Source organism: Struthio camelus, chromosome 2, assembly GCF_040807025.1.
Source record: "Struthio camelus isolate bStrCam1 chromosome 2, bStrCam1.hap1, whole genome shotgun sequence".
In the NCBI taxonomy this organism is placed as follows: Eukaryota; Metazoa; Chordata; class Aves; order Struthioniformes; family Struthionidae; genus Struthio; species Struthio camelus.
The window spans coordinates 56,814,621-56,835,099 of NC_090943.1; the positions used below are offsets into that span (position 1 = coordinate 56,814,621).

The following is a 20,479-nucleotide window of genomic DNA, read 5'->3' on the forward strand; positions in this document are numbered from 1 at the left end:
GCCACCGCTCGCGTGGCTGACATCTCGGCAGCGCCGGCCCTGCTATGGGATTTTCACTCCAGCTGCAGGAAAAACCTATGGAGAGGCATGTGCCAACAGCTACGCAAAACCACTTGGTACCTGGCATGAATAAGAGGGAGAGATATTCTTGCTAATCAGAAACATTCCCATAGGGTTTTATTCAAGGACAGATCTGTTATTTCAGCACAGGCTCTGCTGTGCTGCTAACATCTGTTTTTATGACCTATAGGATATTCATTTAAAAATACTTAAAATCAAATGTTTTGGGAAATCAGATTACTCAGGAAACTGCTAAAAGCTCTTTATAATTGAACTAGATAGTGGATGCTCTACTCATATAAGTATTTCCGCTGCAGAAATCTGGCTTTCTGATAATTAACATTACTTAGCTTCTGTAGATTGTCTTTCATGCGTCAGAGAGCCTTGCCAGGCAAAGGTTCATCTCCAGGATGGTGGTTTAAATAAAAGCCAGGGTGAGCAGCAATTGATAGTTATGGCTGTTTAATAACGGTGCTTTATTTGTGTATGCGTGTATTCATGCACACACACACACGCACATACACACACACGCGCATTGCTGCCAGGGACACTGGTTGATGGTATTAGTTCACCTCTTTGAAGCCTTCTCAGAAAAAGCATCAGCATCACATTCCTGGTATTTACAGTAGTGGGTCATACTGGGCACACCTGGGGATTAAACCGCTGCCCTTAATCCAGAGGCATGCCCTGGAGGTTAGGCAGGCTTCAAGCACAACGGAAGACGCAGAGCAGGCGTCTCCGTTTGCTGCCATCCTTGATCTCTGTATTTTGACCCAGTAACTGCACCGGCTTTTAACAGGAAATTAGTATTAGCCTGTGCTTTTCAGGTGTCCTCTCTGCTCGTTCTCAAGATTGAAAAAAAAAAAAAAAGGAATTTGCCATTTTGCCTTTCTAATGAAGCAGATAAATCTGTTGACTTTTCTCTACATTGTCAAAGACTATGAAAAATATTAAAATATGTATGAAATGAATACAAAATACATATTGTCGCTTATATTGAAGATTTACCTTTGCAGAATTTCTTCTCATAGGGAATTCCATCTTTTGGATCCACCCCCTGTTAAGAGGAGAAAAGACAGAGCTGATTGATAGTATCTATCTACTGCCTAAAAAATGATGTTATAAAATGGATACTAAGAATTTTGTTCTTGAATTTTTGCCTGTAGGAAGGACTGCATCATAGTAATGATGTTACCCGTTAAATTGTTTTAATACGTATTTGTACATTTAAATTAATTTTAATAGTTATAATTTAAATAATCATAAGCATCAATGAAGAAACTTCTTTCATAACTGTTTCCTCTTTTTCCTTATTTTTTAATAAGTATGATGTTATTACTTGGGAATATCAAAGGCAATAAATAAATGTGAGTAACACAACTCAGTTAATAAACCAGAATAACAAACACTCGCAGACTAATCCTAAAGGAGGAAAAAAAAAAAAAGCGTAAGCAATCAGGAAGGATTTTTAAGATGTAACTTAATTTACTTACCCATATGCCATTACAGTTAGAATCACTTTTCACATCCCAATTATCAGGACTAAAACAGAGTTACAAAAAGATATATAGGGTTACAGAAAATAAAGCAAAAGGGGCTTTTAAGGAAATCGGATTCTTTGTGCCATTCTCGCTAAGAATATAAAATAATTAGAAATTCCTTTCTGCATCAAGGTTTCTTTCTTTCTTTGAATTCAGGAGCGGTAATTTTTCCTTCCAAAGTGCAGTGATACTGGAGGGTGCTGAATAACACCCTTTTCGCTTGCACATTCACTTAACTGACGTGAACGGGAATGACTTTCACAAAAGCCAGGCCCTTTTTTCCTTCCCACAGCCTTTAAAATTTCATTGAAATTCACTGAGCCCCCTGACTTAAAATTCAGTGGCATGGAATGAGGATTTGATCCGGCCCATAACACAGCATAATTAGCTCGGGCCTCTTTTGCAGAGACACTTCATCTATTCAGTTTTTCACTGCCGTGGCTTTGTAAGATCGTTTCCACCAATGCGGTTGCGCTGCCGAGGCTGAACCGAACGTAATTCTTCCCAGCCTACACCTTTAAACTCAGCTTCCCAATTCGCAGTCCAATTAACGCCTAGGTTTAACAAATCTTTCCAATCAATACCTTGGTAATAAACCCACGGCAGAAGAGAGCTTTATTTTTTGAAAGAACGTTTTGAGCTTGTTTGGCACGGGGCGAAACAGTGAGCACGGAAGACCTTGTTTAACATCCCACAGCGTTACCACCGCCTACGTTCTCCGTTTCGGGTGTGCGTGGATGTCCCACTGGGCTAACTGGGAGTTATTGACCTAGACTGGGGCATGCATGCTTAGCTTTAACCCTCTGCCAACATACCGTGAGGACCGGACCCTGGAGCTGCCTCCCCCGGCGCTGCTAACCAGCACGGGACGCACAAAATACGTGAGATTTTCATACTTCAACCCTTTCTTCTCCCTTTGGGCCCATTTGGCCGGCAGTTCTTCTTTCAGAGCTTCCGCTGATTTCAGGGGGATCCTTATTTGGGGGGGGACTGCATCGCAGGGCACGGGGGTTTTCCCGTCCTTACCTGGGTGCTGGAGAAGACCCACAGGCCCCGTGTGGTTCACGTGTGGGATTTAACTTCCAGCTTATTAAGAGAAGACAGCAGCACTGCAGCCACCCCAGAGCACACTAACGCTCCCAAGCTGCTTCCGGGCATTCGGCCGGAAGCCCCAGGCTGGGGCAAATCCGAAATATCTTGTCTCACGCCCTCTCAAAAGCAAACACGGAGCTTGTCCTTAAAGAAGCTGTAGTTACTAAAATGCATTTAGAACAATTAAAAGCCTTACCGTCTGCCGGGGTACACGGTGGCGTTTTTGTCATTGCAGTCTCTGCCTCGCCAGTGATAGCCCCTCAGTGTCTAAAAGCCAGGAGAAGCGCACAAACCGGATGTTCATTGTTACTCTTGTTCTTTTAATTTAAAATATCTAAAATGAGAATCTAGCTCGAGGTGCAGGAATAAAGCCCCGTAAACGGGTTCTATTCCAGAGCCCCTTTGCTAAGCTTTAATAAAAGACGCTATGCACATTTTGGAGCAGAAATAAGACAAGCTGGCAATTTAATTTTCTTTTTTATATGACTTTACTTCACCTCTTATTAATTCAGTAAACAGACCACTCAGCAGCAGAGCAATTTGCTTCTGCAGGGAGTACAGCTTTATGCGTGCATCTCCCCAGGTGGCATAAATGAATGACTATTTTTTTCATACAGAAAAAATAAGACCTTTAGTAAGAAAAAATCTCCTTTCGCTTCACTCCTATATCCATTTTTGCATGAATGAATAAGGCTTTGCAGAAAGTGGGAGGAATCCCATAAGACATTCTCATTATCAAGGGATTACTGTACCAAAGGAAAAGCTTTGCTTACTGGGAAGGTACTAAATTTATCTCCATCAAAATCTTCAAAAGGCAGTTTATTTCTTATGACACTGTAAAAAACAAAAACAACAAACCCAGTGTTAACATATGGAAGGGCACTTACTCAAAAAGAAAAAAATACAGTAAGACATTTAGACTAGATAGTAGCTAGTATATTTTTCACAGCTCCATATTCAGTTTTAACTCTGGGCTTCTATTTCAGCAAACTGATTCTGCCCAAAGGACCAAATTCTGTCTTCTTCAGTACCTCCTGAACTCTGGAGGTGAAGTTGAGGGAAACAGGTACAGCCACAAAATCTAACCCTTGATCTCTAAAACAAACTAGCACATGAAATCTGTGGTAAAGCTATCATTTTTGGAAATAAACACCTCATTCAGCCTGGCAGATCTGGCTAATCTGTACAAAGTGAAATGTTAACTGACGTCCTTCTCCCTGAGAATGAGCTGCAGGATAGGGTCTTACGCTGACGGGGACTAGCCTTTTTCTTCTGCTAAAAACAAATGGCAAATTCTGATATGCACCCTTCGAGCCTTCTCTCTCCTGTTATGCTGGGCACAGAAGACTTGCACTTTGCATACCACCCTGCAGTTACACAAACAAACGCTTATTTTCTCAGGCAAAGGTGGATTTAGCATGAAGAGGGGCTGTGCCTGCTGAATAAGCAGGTGGCCTCACGCATTAACTGAGGACCTGAGTCTCGTCTCATAACTCTTGTATCCAGTCCCACAGACTTCTGGCCAAGCTCAAACATGCTCACGAGAAAAGTATTTCACCTTGATCTGAGCAGCAGAGAACTGAACCCTCAGTGGTTAACTACTTTCACTCTTTGAGAATTACATATTTTACATCTCTTTTTTTTGTGGTGTGACTTTTGGTTCCAGCAACCATAGAGATGTTAGCAGTACCTGAAGCAGGTGTTAAAATGACTGTGTCAGCTCCGTGCCCCTTCCTTTTAAACTGGGACATGCACCAGCTTTCACACCGCCTTGCACAAGCTACAGGACACAGCTCAGCCCACCCACAATGAACAGTCTCTCCTATTTGGCCCAGCAGGCAGCACTCTTTGAATGTCATGCTAATAATCCTTTCCTCGGAAAGCTTCCTTTCCAAGCATTTCCAATCCCTTGGACTCATAAAAGATGTTTAACCTGGGTCAAAAAACAAATGGGTGCAATGAGGGTGGGTTCTTCAGGCTGCAGTCACATCAGGAAAAGGAGAAACGCAGAGGAGACGGGCAATGCGGGCACCTGTTGGTGCTCGTAACCCTTATTCTGCCTGTACTCAGTAGCTTCCACGTGCTGCTTTGGGAAACTTCATCTCTGCAGCGAGGCTCAGTTGCAAGGAACTGGCACGCATCCAGAACTAGCTAAAAAATCCAACTGCCAAGCATGTTTCTGTAGTTACAGGAAGAAGAAAGGGGAAAAAAGCAGAACGAGAGCAAGAGAGAGAAGAAGAGAAAGGAAGAATTGAACGTATTTGATCTAACATGCAATTTGCAGTTTGATTCCTGCTTCTACTGTTGAACGCACAGGGCTCAAACACTCATTCTCCTTTCTCAGGTTATTTATGCCCTGACTTCCATTTTAAAGATGCTTGAGACATGTTTCATGTTAAGCAACCCATTCCCAATAAACTCTTGGTATTTGCAGTTTCACTGTAATCAACAGAAATAGATCTTAGTCTTGGGAGCCAAATTAGTCCAAAAATACTGCTGATAATACTGTTTTCTTCTTAGATTTGCCTAGCTCTTCCTCCAGCCCATTTATTCCGTACATTGACAAATACTCTCTAGGACTAACAGCCCAGCTGATGTCCTTGGCCCTTCACAGGGACTTTGGCTTAGGGTCAGCACCAACCACCGCAAATTGTTTTCCGTGTCCACCATCCCCCTAGGTTTCTTAAATATCTTGAGGTTTTCCTTACACTTGGTGTCTGGCACATAAGTCATATTCTTTACAGAGTTATGTTGCTGCTGCTTGCTGTAAACCCAGGGGAATACGGCTCTCTGCATTGAGCCGTGGGCACCACAACTGAGTGAATGCACAAAATGGCGACATCTCTTGGGCTGAGGAAATCTCAGGAGAAAAATTGTTCCCTCTCAGAGGCTCCAGATCTTTGTGTGTACAGATCGAGGGTTCTGCCCTGCAGCAGAGTATATCTGTCCCCTGGGACCTGCTGAAATTGTGCAAGCAGTATTGAAAAAGAGCAGGGATCCCTCCTATGGTTCTCACTTACCTGAACTCTATGCAACCTCCCTCTGTACTGCCCAGACAGTGTTTTTATGAAAGAACGAAATATAAGAAGACTACAGGAAGCTTTTTTTTTTTTTCAATCTGAGGATTATTTTTGCCTCTCCTTTGAAAGAAACAAATGCACCGTATTCCATTTCTGATTAAGGACTGAAAATTTTATACGCACTATTTAATCTTCTCGCACAGCTTATCCAGAAGAGGAAAAGCACATAAATTTGAGAACCCCATGATGCTTTTCTAGAAGGGAAGAAGAAAAAAGAAGACAAGTGCATTAGTTCATAAAGACGGCAAGGCTTGGGATAATGAGTGTCAGCAGAGTTCAAAGCTAAATCATATACTTTCTGCTTAATAACATCTGAAAACCCCAATGACTCCAATAAGGATGTACATGCCAGAGGATTTAGGCTTGACACAGCAGTCAACTTAAGGATTTCAACTGAACATGCTACAAACCAATGACTCTTGCTTTCAAAGAGTTATCAAATTAAAAAGGAATGAAGAAGTTCTTACGAAGCTGTCTCCCGTCATGTACCAAAGTTATTTTTTCCACCCTTTTTAAAAACTGCTATTCTCATGTTTGATAAACACCGTGGTATCTGACACTTAGCTCAGAACTACTGAACAAAACATATGTTGTGGGCCAGGAGGCTGCTTTCTGCATGCTCGGGGCAGAAGAGTTGATAAGCCAGAGGTCAGGAACAATCCCAAAGAGAGGATTAATGGGAGGATCCAGCATGTGCACAGGGCACCTTGATTTTTAATGTTTTTTAACACAGAAATCTCATAACTGGGTTTTATACTTACCGGAGCTGCAGGCCATAAAAGATGGCTCCTGCAGGATAAACTCTTTCAACTCTTTAGTAGACATTAATCAGGGGCCAAGCTACATGAGGAGGTCCAAGGCAACCGGAAAGCTCCAGAAATTAAAACAGACCTTCCTAATGCATGCCCAACTTAGAGAAACATTGCACTGCATTGGAGAGCAACTCCATGCATGTGCTGCTCATGTGGCTTCACTGTAAGGTCAGGTGGTTTGTAAACACTGAGGGCATTCAGGTGGTCTACAAATATGGAAAGCTAGTCAGTGCACAGACTAATTATCTGTATTCACTAAGGCTGTATTCAGCACGTAATTATGAAGCAGCTGAGCAGATCGACATTCTCATTTACTTATGCAAAGGAGGGTAATAATTTATGTTGCGATAGCACCTAGGAGCTCTATTCCTGGACCAGTTCCCTGGTGTTTCACACTTTATATTCGTAGAAAAAAAATAAGATAGCCCTTGCCCTTATGAGATTACAACCTAAATCTAATAGAAAACAAGAGATAATGGCTGGACACAGCTCAGGGGAGGACAACGAAATTGTCCAATTGGCTATTATTGGTGTGAGGGGCAGCAACCTCAGCGTATAAAGCTCTGAATGATGAAGGAGACCTTCAAAGAGGGTACTGAAGGACAGCGAGGTCGTGTTGCAGTGGCACATAAGGAGCTCCCCTGCAGCATGAGGGAAGGCAGGAAGATGTTTGTTTGAAAAAGAAACAAGGGGTGATGGAGAGGAGCAATGCTCTGCTTGGAGCGGGATGTCAGCCACCAAAACATGTCACAGCCAAGTGGGCAGAAAGGCACCGGCTCTGGCTCAGAGCGAGTCGGAGATGGGCTGCCCAGCAGCGTCAGGGCAGTGCCTGAGGCACTGGCTGCACCGCCACCATGCAAATACTGCGCTTTCATTTGGACACCTCATCACTTGCCACCTAACCACCTCAGTGGCACTACGTAGGGGAAATTTTTAACGCCATCTCATTTTCTGTTTAATTACTGCACACAGTTTTGGAGAGGGTGCGTGTGTGCATATTTACAGGTAGAGAGAGAGAGAGAGAGAGAGAGGCACCCAGGCAGAGAGCTGGCTTTTCTGAGAGACCTTTGCAAAAATATGTACACCTTCCTGAAAAGAAAAAAGAAACCACTTCCCCCACCTCCTCCATGTAAGAGTAAGCCTAACACTGTCTACAGAAGCAGCAGAGGCTCTTAAAGCTTTCCATCATGCTAAGATTTGTGGCATCTTCTTCTGAGCTGTTGGCTTTTCACTTCATCCTAAGTCATAGCGTGCAAAGCCTTTGAAGTTAAAGCATCCGGAGCTGAAACTGTGCCAAAAAGACAAACCGCAGGGCTTCCTAGAAATAAATAAATAAAGCCTCCTTTTATTCTGCTCGCAGGCTGCATTTAAAGGCTACCCTTTGCCGTAAGTAGAATAAAACCTTTCCTGCCTTTTTCTCAGCTAGTCATTTAAAAATAGCTGCAGACTGGAGCTGTGTTTCCATTAAAGGGAGGATAGCCTGCAGAAACCCAGCAGACAGCCTAGCTTCGGCAGCGGCGGCTGGAAGAGATGGGCCCTAGGGATTTGGGTGCTGAGGGCCAGCCACAGCAGTGGCACAGCACCCTGCCACAGGCAACCCTGCTGCTTGCAGGGGGACTTAGTTGCTCTTTCAGGGTACCTCCGAGGACCCCCAAAAGGTGGCAAGGAGCACAGGGAATAAACCCTGTGTGCACACGTGTAAGAGAGGGAGAGCGTATATGGGCGAGCACTACGTGGCTTTCCCTGTCATGCAGCTTCCCTTGCAGGTGGGCAATACGTGTATCTGGGAGAGGGCAGGTTACTTGTCCCTAAGTGTCAGGAATGGGTGGGCATGAGACTGGTTCAAGTGCTTCTTTGCCTGGCAGGGGGAAGAGTTGAAGAAGGGTAAGGATTGACTTTATCACCCAAAGGGATGAAAAGCCTCCCTGCCTCTATGTGCAAGTCTTTTTTGGCTCCCTCTCTGCCTTCCCAAGTCTCCTGATACAGGACTGTAATTTGCAGGCACCATTTAATCACGACAGAATTATATGCACGGTGCTTGTTCTCCACAACGCCATTCTGCATGAAGTCGGTTTTTTTGCTGCTATTGCTCAAAGATGCGTTTTTTGTGTCTTCCCCACCCACGAGAAAAGTTAGTGCTAGTGACTGATAACACAAATACTTTATTCATTGCCAATTAACATTCTATAATGACATTTCAGTAATTATTTTAATTGGTTTTCCAAAAAAAGAAAAAGTAATGAATCCTTAACGTGTGTTGCTATTTGGTTTAAACTATCGCTCACAGATGGCTCACTACTTTTAATGAATGAATGGAAGATATTTGAAAGAATTTTGTTGGTTGTGTTCACCACATCTCTACATCTGGAAAATACCTGTTTTTTCCCCACATCTAAGATGATCCTAAGAAATGACCAGTAAATGTCAATCCCCGGGAGCCAGACAGATTTCCCACTCTCATTACCAATAGCTGTAATCATGCTGCTTTTTATATGCACAGTCACACAGGGCCGACAAGCAAAGACGGGGACAGTTAACTGGCAAGAGCCACTTGAGAAGGCTGGGGAATCCTTTCCGCAAACATGCAATGGGCCAAACGCACAGTAAATAACAAATAACCCCAGAAATGCTATTGTTTTTAATTTTCTAGCTTTAAAGTGTGTTTCTGTAAGGGTCACCAAGGTAATTGTTAAAAAAGATGCTAAGAATAATGATCCACCCAATTATACAATGTTTGTTTTAATCTCATTTGACTTTGTAGCATGCAGTTATGTAGGTTTAGATACACTCTGACTGAACACTGATTGAGGAATCCCAAATTATAACTGAGTACGTTGCTTTTTGCCAGGCCCCTGCAGTCAGCCAGGGTCTGCCACGCAAGGGATGAGGCATGATGTGATGTGCCGGCAGCAGCAAAGAGGGTTATTCACCCTCCTCATTTCAGCTTGCGAAGCCAGACCGGCACGTGCGAGGTAGCTACCCACGGCCAGGCTCCCATGGGGGTAAGGAGCTCTGTCTCCTGAGAGGCCGGCTGCAGTCTTGATCTTGCCTCATCCTTGCACCTGCAGCTGGGCTGAATCTAGCAGAGAGGCTTTACGTGACTCACTGCAGGCATTAACGTGTGGAATTGCACCCAGAGAAGTGGAAAGGGATTAGAAATTTCATGTAATTTGAGCGGAAATCTCAGGCCATCAGTAGCGCCGTGCTGAATAGGAAGGCAAATGAATAAGATCCTGCTGCTTGCTGTTCTGCAGGAGCTGAGCCCCATCTCTCCAGTGCATTGTTTATTTCCCTGGCTTTCCAATTTGGCAATTGCCCAAAGGCTAATTAGGAACCTCAATTTTCACTTTTGTGAGTAGCATCACAGTGAGAATTCAGGAAGAAGCAATATCAGTAATTTCTTCACAAACAGCAAAAACATTTGCTCTGCATTAAGCGCCTGAAGACAACTGGAAGCAAACTCTGTGGCTGAATTGACTCATATAAATGAACCCAGCAGAATAAAAGCTGCCCTTCTTTCTCTGCTACTGATTAAGATCAGTTATAAATCCGAAAACTGGGGGAGGCAGAAAGATTTCAAATCCCAGTTTTCAAGTTTAGAGGCAAAGGCAGCCCCTTACAAATAAAGAAAAAATACGCAGAATGCACATTTAGGGCATTGCTTGAAATTCAGACTACCCCAAAGTACAGTCACTGTGCTCAGAGGCAGTGACTTGGTCCAAGGGCTCCCTCCCACACACATCTACAAGGGCAAGGCAGGGATGAAAAAGGACAAGAAAGAGGCACGGAACGAGGAGGAGCCGAGGCTCAACAGTCCTAGATGCTGCAAGAAGTCTGGAGAAAGGAAGTTTCCCCGGACAGAAGAGCACAGAGCAAGGCTGAGCGAGAAATTCCTGATTTTGCAAAACATCTCAACAAAATCTATACCAAAATGGTTGGGGAGCAGGGAAAATGGGATGATGGGAGAAGGAATTTGGCTTCAGAGGAAGCAGCCCACATTTCACTGCTAGGGTATGGCAGGTCCCTCCCTGAGCTAGGGGTCTAAGCTCATAGGATGGCCAGCGGCCAGAAAGTTTGAGAAGGTCACGAGTACCACTGCCTCTTCACCAAAGTGTGTCTGACAGAATAGTCTCTTTTGAATAGGCAGTACAAATAACTGTGCTGAGCAGCAAGACCAAGGGGTAAGTTGACAGTAGATTATGGAGATTAAGGTACGGGCAATGGGAGGAGAGCTTAGGGAGCTTCTGGATTTTCTGGGTGAGTACACTCAGTGAAATTAATTTATGCTCATAGGGCTTTTACTCTTGTCATTCCTGTCCATTTTCCATTATTAACTTTCTTCCCAAAAGCTGCAGTTGTTGGTGCTTGTATTCTGTTTTAAGGCTAGCTGCCCCACCAAAGGAGAGCAGGACTGGTACAAGCAAACATCTCAGTGTGGAGCTGCACTATGCAGCCCATGGACCGCGTCTTCAGCTGCTGCAGGAATTTTGAATACAAGTTTATATCTCAGATGGACCTGGACATCCCTACGCTACAAGCAGTTTGTGTTTTCCATGAAGTTTTGTCTGTTCCCCATGTATTTTTACACTTTGTCTTTACTAAATCTCTCCCTCTTCTTCTTTCCAGTCTCACCTGACAGAGCAGATCCTATACTGGATAAGAGTGAGTCAGTGTTCAATTTTATGATGATCAGGTGGATTTACAAGTAGGCAAAATGACCTCCCTCATTCCTGATGAAATTGAGTTTTCCTGATAAAATGCAATTACAGTGTAAAACATCCCAATGAGACCGAATTCTTACCAGGTCCTTGGAAGTCTTCATAATCCTTTTTGCTTTCCTTATTGCAGTACTTAGCCCCACCTAGGAAAGCAAGAACAAAACAAAAAACAGATCACCTTCTCAGTATCTCATCAATTTTTCTCTTTATTTTCTACCTTTTTTTTTTTTTTTAAATCAGTCACAGCACAGAAATGATGGATGGGTCCACAAACTCATCCACAAACTCACCTTTTATTGGACTAATCATCAATTATCTGATCACCATGTGTGAAACCTCAGTTATGAGAGAGTTCATTCATTTCGCTCCAGGGCATCATTTATCTCCTAATGGGAAGTCCAGATCAGTTTAAGAGCTGAGATTCTTATCCTGACTACACTGTAGGATTTGCAGATGACAAACTTCTCCAGCGACTCCCACCAAAGAACAATGTATCTATTAGATGGCCAGAAAAGGGTTATAGGTGTCATGATGGTCTAACTTGCTGTGGAAGGGTACAGAGGAAACATTTCGTTTCTTAATAAATAGGGTTTATACTCAGCTGACGTTGATTTCAGCAGGGGAACAGCTGACATATGGGAAGACGTAAAAGAAGAAATATAGTTTGGAAGGCAAATCTGCTTAGGAATAGGTTAAGCCTAGGATCTAGGAAAGTTAACTTATTGTTCTGGAAATACCTGTTCTGGAGGGCAAGTTCTCACTGACTGTAACAAAACTGTTTTTCTGTTGAGTTGTGCAAGCTTGCGCTGAAGGAGCATTTTGGGATTGGTCCAAAATGAAGATACAGATACTTAAACAGAAAGGAAGTCTGGGAGAACCATTGCAAACAGGGCTAGAAAAGACCTTGGAAAGGCATCCTTATCCAAAGAGGAGCAGTTGGCCATCATAAGGCCACTGATTACAAAGAAGTCAACTACCAGCGTTACCTTAATAATTCCCCAAATGCCCTCCCCTTACACACGTGCTCCTTAACAGTAAAGAGGAAATTTCGCTCAATGGGGCCTGCGTGTTTGAGGGACAGCTGAGGTGCCAGTGACCTGCCCTGGGGCAGGCGGAGGATGGCTCTGCTGTGCACCGTGTGTCAGTGCTGCGGTCAAACTGTCACTGCAGGGTGTCATTTACACATGCAGAGCCATTTTACACAGGCTTTGGCCGCCTTCTTGTTGGGTATATTATATCTAGATTTTCCTCATGCTGCAGCTTGTGAAGAAAAACTTGCTGTCCCGGAGGCTGGATGGAGGAAGGAAATGCCTGCAACGAAGGGAGCCACGCGGCTGCTCATGCCCTGCTGGTTCATCTTCTTTGGTGCTCAGCCATTGCAGAAACTCAGCCAATGCACTTTTGCAGCATATCCAGTCTGGAGTCCTAGTCTGTGCCTGGCTGAGGCTGATATGGGAGGAATAAGCAGGGACTATGTTTCTGCACCATGCTGTTAATCGCTGGCCCCTGGCCTTTAGAAATTTGACAGCATAGAAGAACCATATTGCTTTTTCTGCCAGAAGGACTCCTCCCAGTTGCAGAGGTCACAGAGATGTGGAGACCCTCTGGTTATGCTCAGGCTGTCTAAAATGCTGAGGCATAGCTAAGACTGGGATCTGAGCATGCAGGAATTGGGCGTCCTTTCTCCTTTTTGCTTTTCATAATCACATTTACACAAGATAACTGGAAGGGAAAAGCTCTTTGGTCAAAGTCCTGGGCCTCTGTTGGGCCAGGCAGAGCTCTGGGGAGCACTCCTGAGCAGAGCTCTGCTTGTGGGCTTGGGTCCAGCATGCAGGCAAACATGTTTGCTTTCAGATGTCTGCACCAGCATGCTTCCAGCTGCTGCTTCATTTTCATTTTCAAATAATATTCTTCCATCTCAGTGACGGTAAGTCCCAGATGTTGTTCTGCTTTTGTCAGGCCACTTTTGAAAACAGTCATATCTGTGTGACAGCCTCCATGTATCCCTTTAGTGTTTGGGATGAAGAAGGCTGCAAATACTGCCCGTCTGCCCTCTTTCAGAAGAAATAACTGCTTCAATTCTGCAGGCTATCAGGACTGGTAAAAAATCAATTACTGCTGAAAATGTTTTAAACAAAGAAAAATCATACCAGCGTATCACAAATATGTCAGCATTTTGCTGCTAATCAAAACGGCTGGCCAGGACAAACTGTTCTGTCTGATGATAACCTGCTAGCAGTCCCTCCTACAACCCAGCATAAAAACAGAATTGCTAGCTTTATATCTAGCAGGTCTGAAGGCTCCGAGGTAAAGTTCAGTGCAAGTTTATATTTATCTTCCTGGAGTTACAGGAACTCAACCTGGGAAAAAGTATGCTTTGCCAAGTGGCAGATTTAAAGCATTTTGAAAAAAACAAAACAAAACAAAATGCCCCTCAACTGACAGCGCCTTACTGAATGGTGGGCATACCAGTGTGGAATATTAAAGCAGCATGTATTTGCATTTCAAGCAACCATTATCAGCATTTTTTTTTTTTTTTGCTGGGAATAAAATTTAGCATGTCACTATAATTGATTTAGGCAGTGATCAAAGCAAATTAATTAACTGGGAAATTCAAGGGTCAAAAATTAACAGTGAACAGTATAAAAGGATGGGAAAAAATAAGAATAAGCAGTAAAGAACACAGATTTTAAATATTTTTTCAATATAGAGCATCATTCTGCCTACAGCCTTTATAAAAATCTGCATATGTCACAAATAGATGAAGGATGCCAGTAAGGAGCCAAGACAACGTTTCCTAGTTTCTTCCCACTGGGCAAATTCTGTCCCCCAAAACAAACATCCATCTTGCATATGCAACAGTTATGTTGTATGTATGTTAGCAGCTGCTGTCATTTCTGTAATAAAATAACTGGAGACTCAGAGAAGGAAAATAGCTTACAATTGAGCAGGATGCACAAAAAATTTCCAGCACGGTAAGTTTCATCAGTCCTTTCCTTCTGTGCAGGAGAAGGGAAACCTTTCTCGCTTTCAGAAGCAGTGGATGAGGAACACACATTTCAGACAGCCAAGGCAATATCACACACTCAAAGCATAAAACAGGAACAGAATGGCCAGATTGCTTGAGGAAGGAGAAAGCAGTCTCTCTGAAATGCTAAGGATGAGGTCTCCTCCCTCTCCTCCTCCTGCAGAAGTTACTTAAGGAAGGACTCTAGGGCACTTTGTGGAGGACTGCCATCTGAAACACCCCTCTGGGAGGAAAAAAAATCCTGGTTTAATGGTCATTAATATCAGGATTTTAAGCATGTCACAGAGCTATACAACCCATACAACTTTTCTTATTGCAACTCAGCCAGAGAATAACCTCCTCTCTTTCCCACCACCTTAAAGTAGACCTAAACCAGTGATACCAGTGATCCTCCCAACAGCAGCGTGCAAGGCATCAGCGCTGCACGTGTGTCCTGGGGAAAGGCGCCACCAGGATTTCGCCTGCTTGCTTCTTTCAATGCTGTTCGCAGAGCCTACGCATTACCGATAATGAATTTTTTTTTAACCAGATATATTTCTCATTAGAAACAAACAAATGAACAAGCTTTAATTGTCTCTCATTTATCATCCTTGTTAGCCAGCTCTTTCTCAGGAGAGCTGATATTTATAACGCACAACAGCAATTTCTCTTCTAACTCTTTTTTCATTACCCTTTTACCGACAGTACACATAGCAAGGTACCAAAATGCTGTGCAGCTTGCTGCACAGCACTAGCAAGAACGGGATTTGTCCCACAACTCGCATCTTTCGTTTGGCAGAGGCCTTAAGGGGCATCATTAAGATTACATAGGACAGCCAAACCAAATGAGATGTGCTCTGGGCCCAAAATAGGGAACTCCCCTGCAAACATAGATCTAAAACACACCAAGCCTGGCTCAGTCCTTATCTCCCAAGGCCCCGACTTCTGACAATTTTAGTCTGCTTATATCCTTTTGGATATGGATCCTGTGCATTCTGGATTAAACATCATGATCTACTTTTTCTTGTTGGTCTTAGCAAAAGATGGCCCTGTATCGACGAGCAACAGTTCCTCGCCCTTGCACATCCGTCTGCCCACTTCTCTCCCCAAACGACGCTGTGCCATGCACAGGGCACACGCATATTATTTGTGAGTGATCGGCAGCTGCATATCACGCTCTGTAAATGCCACGCCAGCTACAAACGACGAGGTTCGATAAAGCAGAGAATCATGTAAGGAATGAACTAGTATTTTCTTCATGCTTATTTCGTGGAATATTGTGATTTCAGGGTTTTTTTTTTTTTTTTGCATTTTATTTTCTGTCAGTGAAATACAGCAGAGGAAACTGTGAGAAACAAGTGAAAGAGGAGGAACTAATGCTCAGACTGTGCCTTTTTTCTGCAGCTCGCCTAAACTGTTTCTTCAGGGCTTGGTTCCGACTGTGGCAGACACATCTCATGTTTTAGTTGACTTTACCTATTCCCAAAAAAAGAAAGCCTTAAAAGAGGTTTTTTTTTTTTCCCTCCTCCCAGGACTCACCCTGCCTCCCAACGGCTTGCTTTACGGCCTAGGATCACAGAACAAGGAAATGGGGCCACGACACAAGGTCTAAGTTTGGCTGGAAGTCTGATCTCATTGCGAATGCAGAAGTATTGCCATCCCAAGGTCTAGTTCTGTCTCATCTCCCACTAAGGAGTTCACATTTTCAAAACCAGAGAGGAACAAGAGAAAATAGTAGGAGTATTTTTATTTTATGAAACCCAAAAGGTTTGTTTCTTCCACACAGTCCTGATTGGCTCTTAAGTTGTCAAGCCTGAAATCTAGCTGAGAACTGAGAGATCCTGAGCTAGAAAGCAGGATAAACATACCAAAGGTTTCTCGTCATGTGGCTGATTTGTATGTATAGTTGCTCAGACAGCCTGGATGGCTGAGGCAGATAAAATCCACAGTTACTCTGGCAGACAGGAGGAGTTTCGGACGCTTCTTTATGCTTTAACTTTATGCCACTCTCACTGTAACCCAGCTGTTCCCATCCATTTCCTTTCTTTAACTATCCTTTGCAAGATGCCCCAGTTACATATCAGCAAGCCAACGGACTCCTGAGGTCCAGGTTCAAATGTGAAAAACACCTTAATTTTAATTCTCAGTTCCCAAGCCACAAAACTTCTGTTAATTCTGTTGCAATTTAATTTATAAGATGAACAAAAAGCTTGGCCAGTCCACGTCATCCAGAAAAGCTGCAAGTCCCAACCACAACACTCACAATCAAATTGCAAGGCCAGGCTTCCTCCGAAGAACGTGATGGCTGCAGTGACATCCATGAGGGATGGGGTTTTTATTTTTACAAAGACAGTGAAAGACTCAGTAGATGGACCGGTATAAGCACTTCTGGCAGTGAAGTTTATTTTGGTAAGATAAAGGGCATAAATGACATTAGCATAAATATATCTGCATTTGCTGACATGAAATGCCGCTATACTGTCAGTTTAGAGCTACCAGCAACATCCTACTACTGGAGACGTGGCTAAAGTCTGCAATCACAAGGTCTCTAAAAAGCTGGAGCAGACAAAGCCCCAGAGTGCTCAGAGAGCAAAAGAGGCATTTTGAAAGGCAGAAAGAAGAGTAAAAACGCCTTCCAGCACAGACTGTTTAAGAGATCAGCAGCCATAGGACTCCAGTGCTGAAGATAAGTCATTATCCTGGCCCAAACTAAGTCAATTAAAGTGTTGTCTTTTAATTCAACAGGCCAGCTGGCTCAAGACAATCTAGAGACAAGCTGACAAAAATCTTCTGCAAATCTACTCACTCCTCAGGCTCGAACAGGAGCATGGTAGGCAGAGCTTCAAATCCCTGCCCCTACCTCAGTCCCTATCACGCAGCAGAGGAACGTTCCCCTATCATGGGACCTGGTACAGAGAGTCCTCCACCGCCTGAGCCGACAAACATTTTTTACAAAGACAATATCTAGCCACCCTAAATGGGATAGCTTGGATACTTTTGGCCACTGTCAGTATTTCAGTATTCTATTGCAGCCAATGAGTACACTCTCTTGATGTACCTGAAATCAAGAGGCATATTACAGCAATTTTAGCTATTCACTAGACTTCAATTAACTATTGTAAGTCTGCACATTTACTCCTAACATACCATATTATTTTCCTTCTTGACCTGGAGGAGCCTGCAGTGTCACTGCTCCCATACTAAGGGGTGAGAACATCCTGTAACTTGAGAAACGTGCAGTAGGAGAGCCTACAAATGCACACATATGTGCACGTCTTTCACTGGGCTAGATTCTGGTCTGTGGGCTACTGGTGACAATAAATGGTTTACAGGGCCTTATTAAGAGTAAGGTCTACACACTCAACTGCCTCACACAGCTATGTGGGTGATCCCCAAGGACAGCAAGCACTCCTTCTCTGTCTCCACCAGTGGCAGGGTCTGCTCCTGAAACTGCCCACCAGAGCACAAGCAGATATGGATATCTCTACAATACCTCACGTATTATACCTAAATTTGGTCTCTTTGCGAACCCCAAATAGATCCACTAGGCATTATTGGCTCTTAAGGCCAGTAATCCCAAGGACAGGGATTTGCTGTAGAGCTGCTTAAACGGTCTCGCAAGTGTGCAAAGCAGGTGGAGACGCTTCTCTTTCCATGCATGGAAGGGAATTTCCAGGTCTATGATGGAAGAATTTATCCCTAGAGCTAGAAAGCTGTCTTGGATGTCAACTTCCTGAGTGTTAACAGCAACAGGGTATCAAGATGCTCCCGGAGAGCCTGGGAAAGCCTGAAGGTGTGAGTAACACAGACAGCAATATCCAAGCACAGAGCGCAGCGCACCCCCCCGCCTCCTTACTGAAAAACCAGGCAGCCGTGTGCAGACAACTGCAGGGAGGCCACAGTGAGACAAGCCCACGTGTCCCAACTGAGGAGGTAGCATGTGGGCTGGTGCCACAACCAGCCCAAGCTCCCCGGAGGTCTCTGCACACCAGAAACACGCAGTGCCCATGCAAGGAAGGTGCCTGTTCCTGGCAGAGAGCTGGCATGCAGCTCCGTGCGTCCCCCATTGCACTTGCCCTAGGGCCGTCCTCCCAGGAGCATGCCGGTTAGACTGCTCTCGGCTGAGAGCATTTCACTCTCTGTGAATAGAGCGATATATTTTATTCCTAATTAGAGCCAAGTCTCCTACGATAATCACAGAGCACTAATGGCTCCAGGCAGGTTGGCAAAAAATTAATTTGTGCTAATTTGTCAGAGATCAGGGAAGTATGTAATATAATTCATGTATCATTTACTTGGTTTACAATGTCTCAATTACGTAGATAGTTTGCTAGGCCTCTGAAGCAGTGACTCTCACCTCCTTGGTAGACGTGACCTTACTGGAGGAATACTACAGAAACACAACAAAATAATCTATTGATTGAAAAAGCCACTATATGTTGATGTTTACCCCATTAAAGACTATGGAAAACAGAATATTCTGCTGCTTTACAACTCCACATTCATTGTGCTCACTTCGCCAGTACAAACACTGTACTAATTCTGGGAAAACGTGCATTCAAAAGCCTAAATGAATAAATGATGTAGCTAAAAATCAATAGAGTTGAACAAAACAGCCATTAGTATTAAAGTCTTGTTCATATACTTGGCAGGGGACTGAGCCAACATTTGCAGGCTCATATAACTGAAGTGATCAATCAAATTACAAACCGAAGAAGCAAATGTGAGGTAAACTGCATTTTATGCATGCGTCTCTGACTGTATATTAATTTTTTCACCCATAATTCATCTTTACTCAGTCTGACTTGTCACAGGGTTACTGTTGGTAATTTGTCATCCACTTGAGCATGAATTCTCAATACAGCTCCTCTCCTCCCCTCGCACTTTCTTGGGGCACCAGAAGTGTTAAAAATTGAGGGTAGTGTTTGGGTAGAAAAAAATCATTTTGTTAATCCATCTCCTTTACTCTCGGTGAGAGACAAAGGAAGTTTGACAGAAAGTAGGATACGAACACCACTTGGAAGGGAGAGCGCTTGCTGGAGCCATACACTAAGAGGGACAGTCTCCAGGCCATGCCAATGAAAGTCCAAATTTTGTTAAAGAGAAAAAAAAAAAAAGAAAGAAAATACCTGCAGACATTTTTCTTGCTGAAAGCGTAATTAATGGAGTTGTTACTGGAGGCAAAAGGAGTCAGCAACTGGGTCCCTTATCTGCTCTACGAGATGGGAAGCGTAACCCAAAGATTTGATAGGAACCCTGTGCGTGATGGCCTGTCCTCTCTGGTAGTGGTAAGTTGAGGACTTCACCACAGACTTCTTAACTTCTGTATGAAGCCACCTTTGTTTAAACAGACCCTTGATCCAAGCTCCTCAGCCTAGTCCATTGTGCAGCACTGAAGGTGGGGAGAACTGAAAAGACTGATTGTGCAAAAAAAATAAAAATAAAGACAGTGACAACAAATGCTCTTGAGATTGCCAAAAAGCCACCCCTGCTTGCTAAAACGTCCAGTTCACCCTGGATGGAGCTGATTCAGTGCCTGTATAGAGCTATGTTTGACCTTCAGGTATTGCCTTGAGTTTCACAACCTGCTCAGTTAGGGAAATTTTTTTGCCTCTACGAATAGTCCACTCGTCTCTTTAAGCAGTTTTATTGTGCACATCCTCTTTAACTCGAAGAGCTGCTTTGCATTTATGACATAGGCAGAAGTCAAGGTGTAGGATGGTTTCTACTTATTTTTAATCCCCTTACACAAGGAAGTCCGTATCCAAATGGAACTCTTGGGCTAGCAAGGCAAAGCCTGTGCAACTGCGATTGCTCCCATGCCTGCTGGGCATCTGGGCACTTCCCAGGGCCTTTACTTTACTCTCCCCTCCACCTTTAGGGCTGCTAATTAAAAAGAAGAGGCCCCACAGCCTCTGACAGGGCCTCCACTGCTGCTACAAGGAAGATCTCTGAAGTGCCGAGGAAGAAAAATCATGCCATGACCAGGGCAGAATATGACAGACTAACGAACATTTTTGTGAGGAGTAAAGACCTGGTGATCATTAAAGGAAGGCTTGCAATGGGGTTGCTCTGATGTACCTTAGGGAAGGGTGGACAGATCTATAAACTAATCTACCAGTTTGGACACAGAATTTCTGAAAGACACCTGCAACATCCTGGTAGTCAA

General features: G+C 43.7%; 1 protein-coding gene across 11 annotated transcripts in view; it reads right to left on the minus strand.

Annotated features, from left to right (window-relative positions):
- Nucleotides 1–20,479, minus strand: part of AOAH (acyloxyacyl hydrolase) — an 84,545-nt gene that overhangs the window by 40,855 nt on the left and 23,211 nt on the right. For all 11 annotated transcript variants that reach the window (XM_009679680.2, XM_009679675.2, XM_068935897.1 and 8 more), the window contains exons 6-11: nucleotides 11,387–11,446; nucleotides 5,897–5,967; nucleotides 3,467–3,527; nucleotides 2,890–2,960; nucleotides 1,554–1,602; nucleotides 1,069–1,117 (exon numbers count right to left, since the gene is read on the minus strand). In XM_009679680.2, coding sequence (XP_009677975.2) covers nucleotides 1,069–1,117; nucleotides 1,554–1,602; nucleotides 2,890–2,960; nucleotides 3,467–3,527; nucleotides 5,897–5,967; nucleotides 11,387–11,446 — 361 coding nt within the window. The remainder of the gene's footprint in view (nucleotides 1–1,068; nucleotides 1,118–1,553; nucleotides 1,603–2,889; nucleotides 2,961–3,466; nucleotides 3,528–5,896; nucleotides 5,968–11,386; nucleotides 11,447–20,479) is intronic.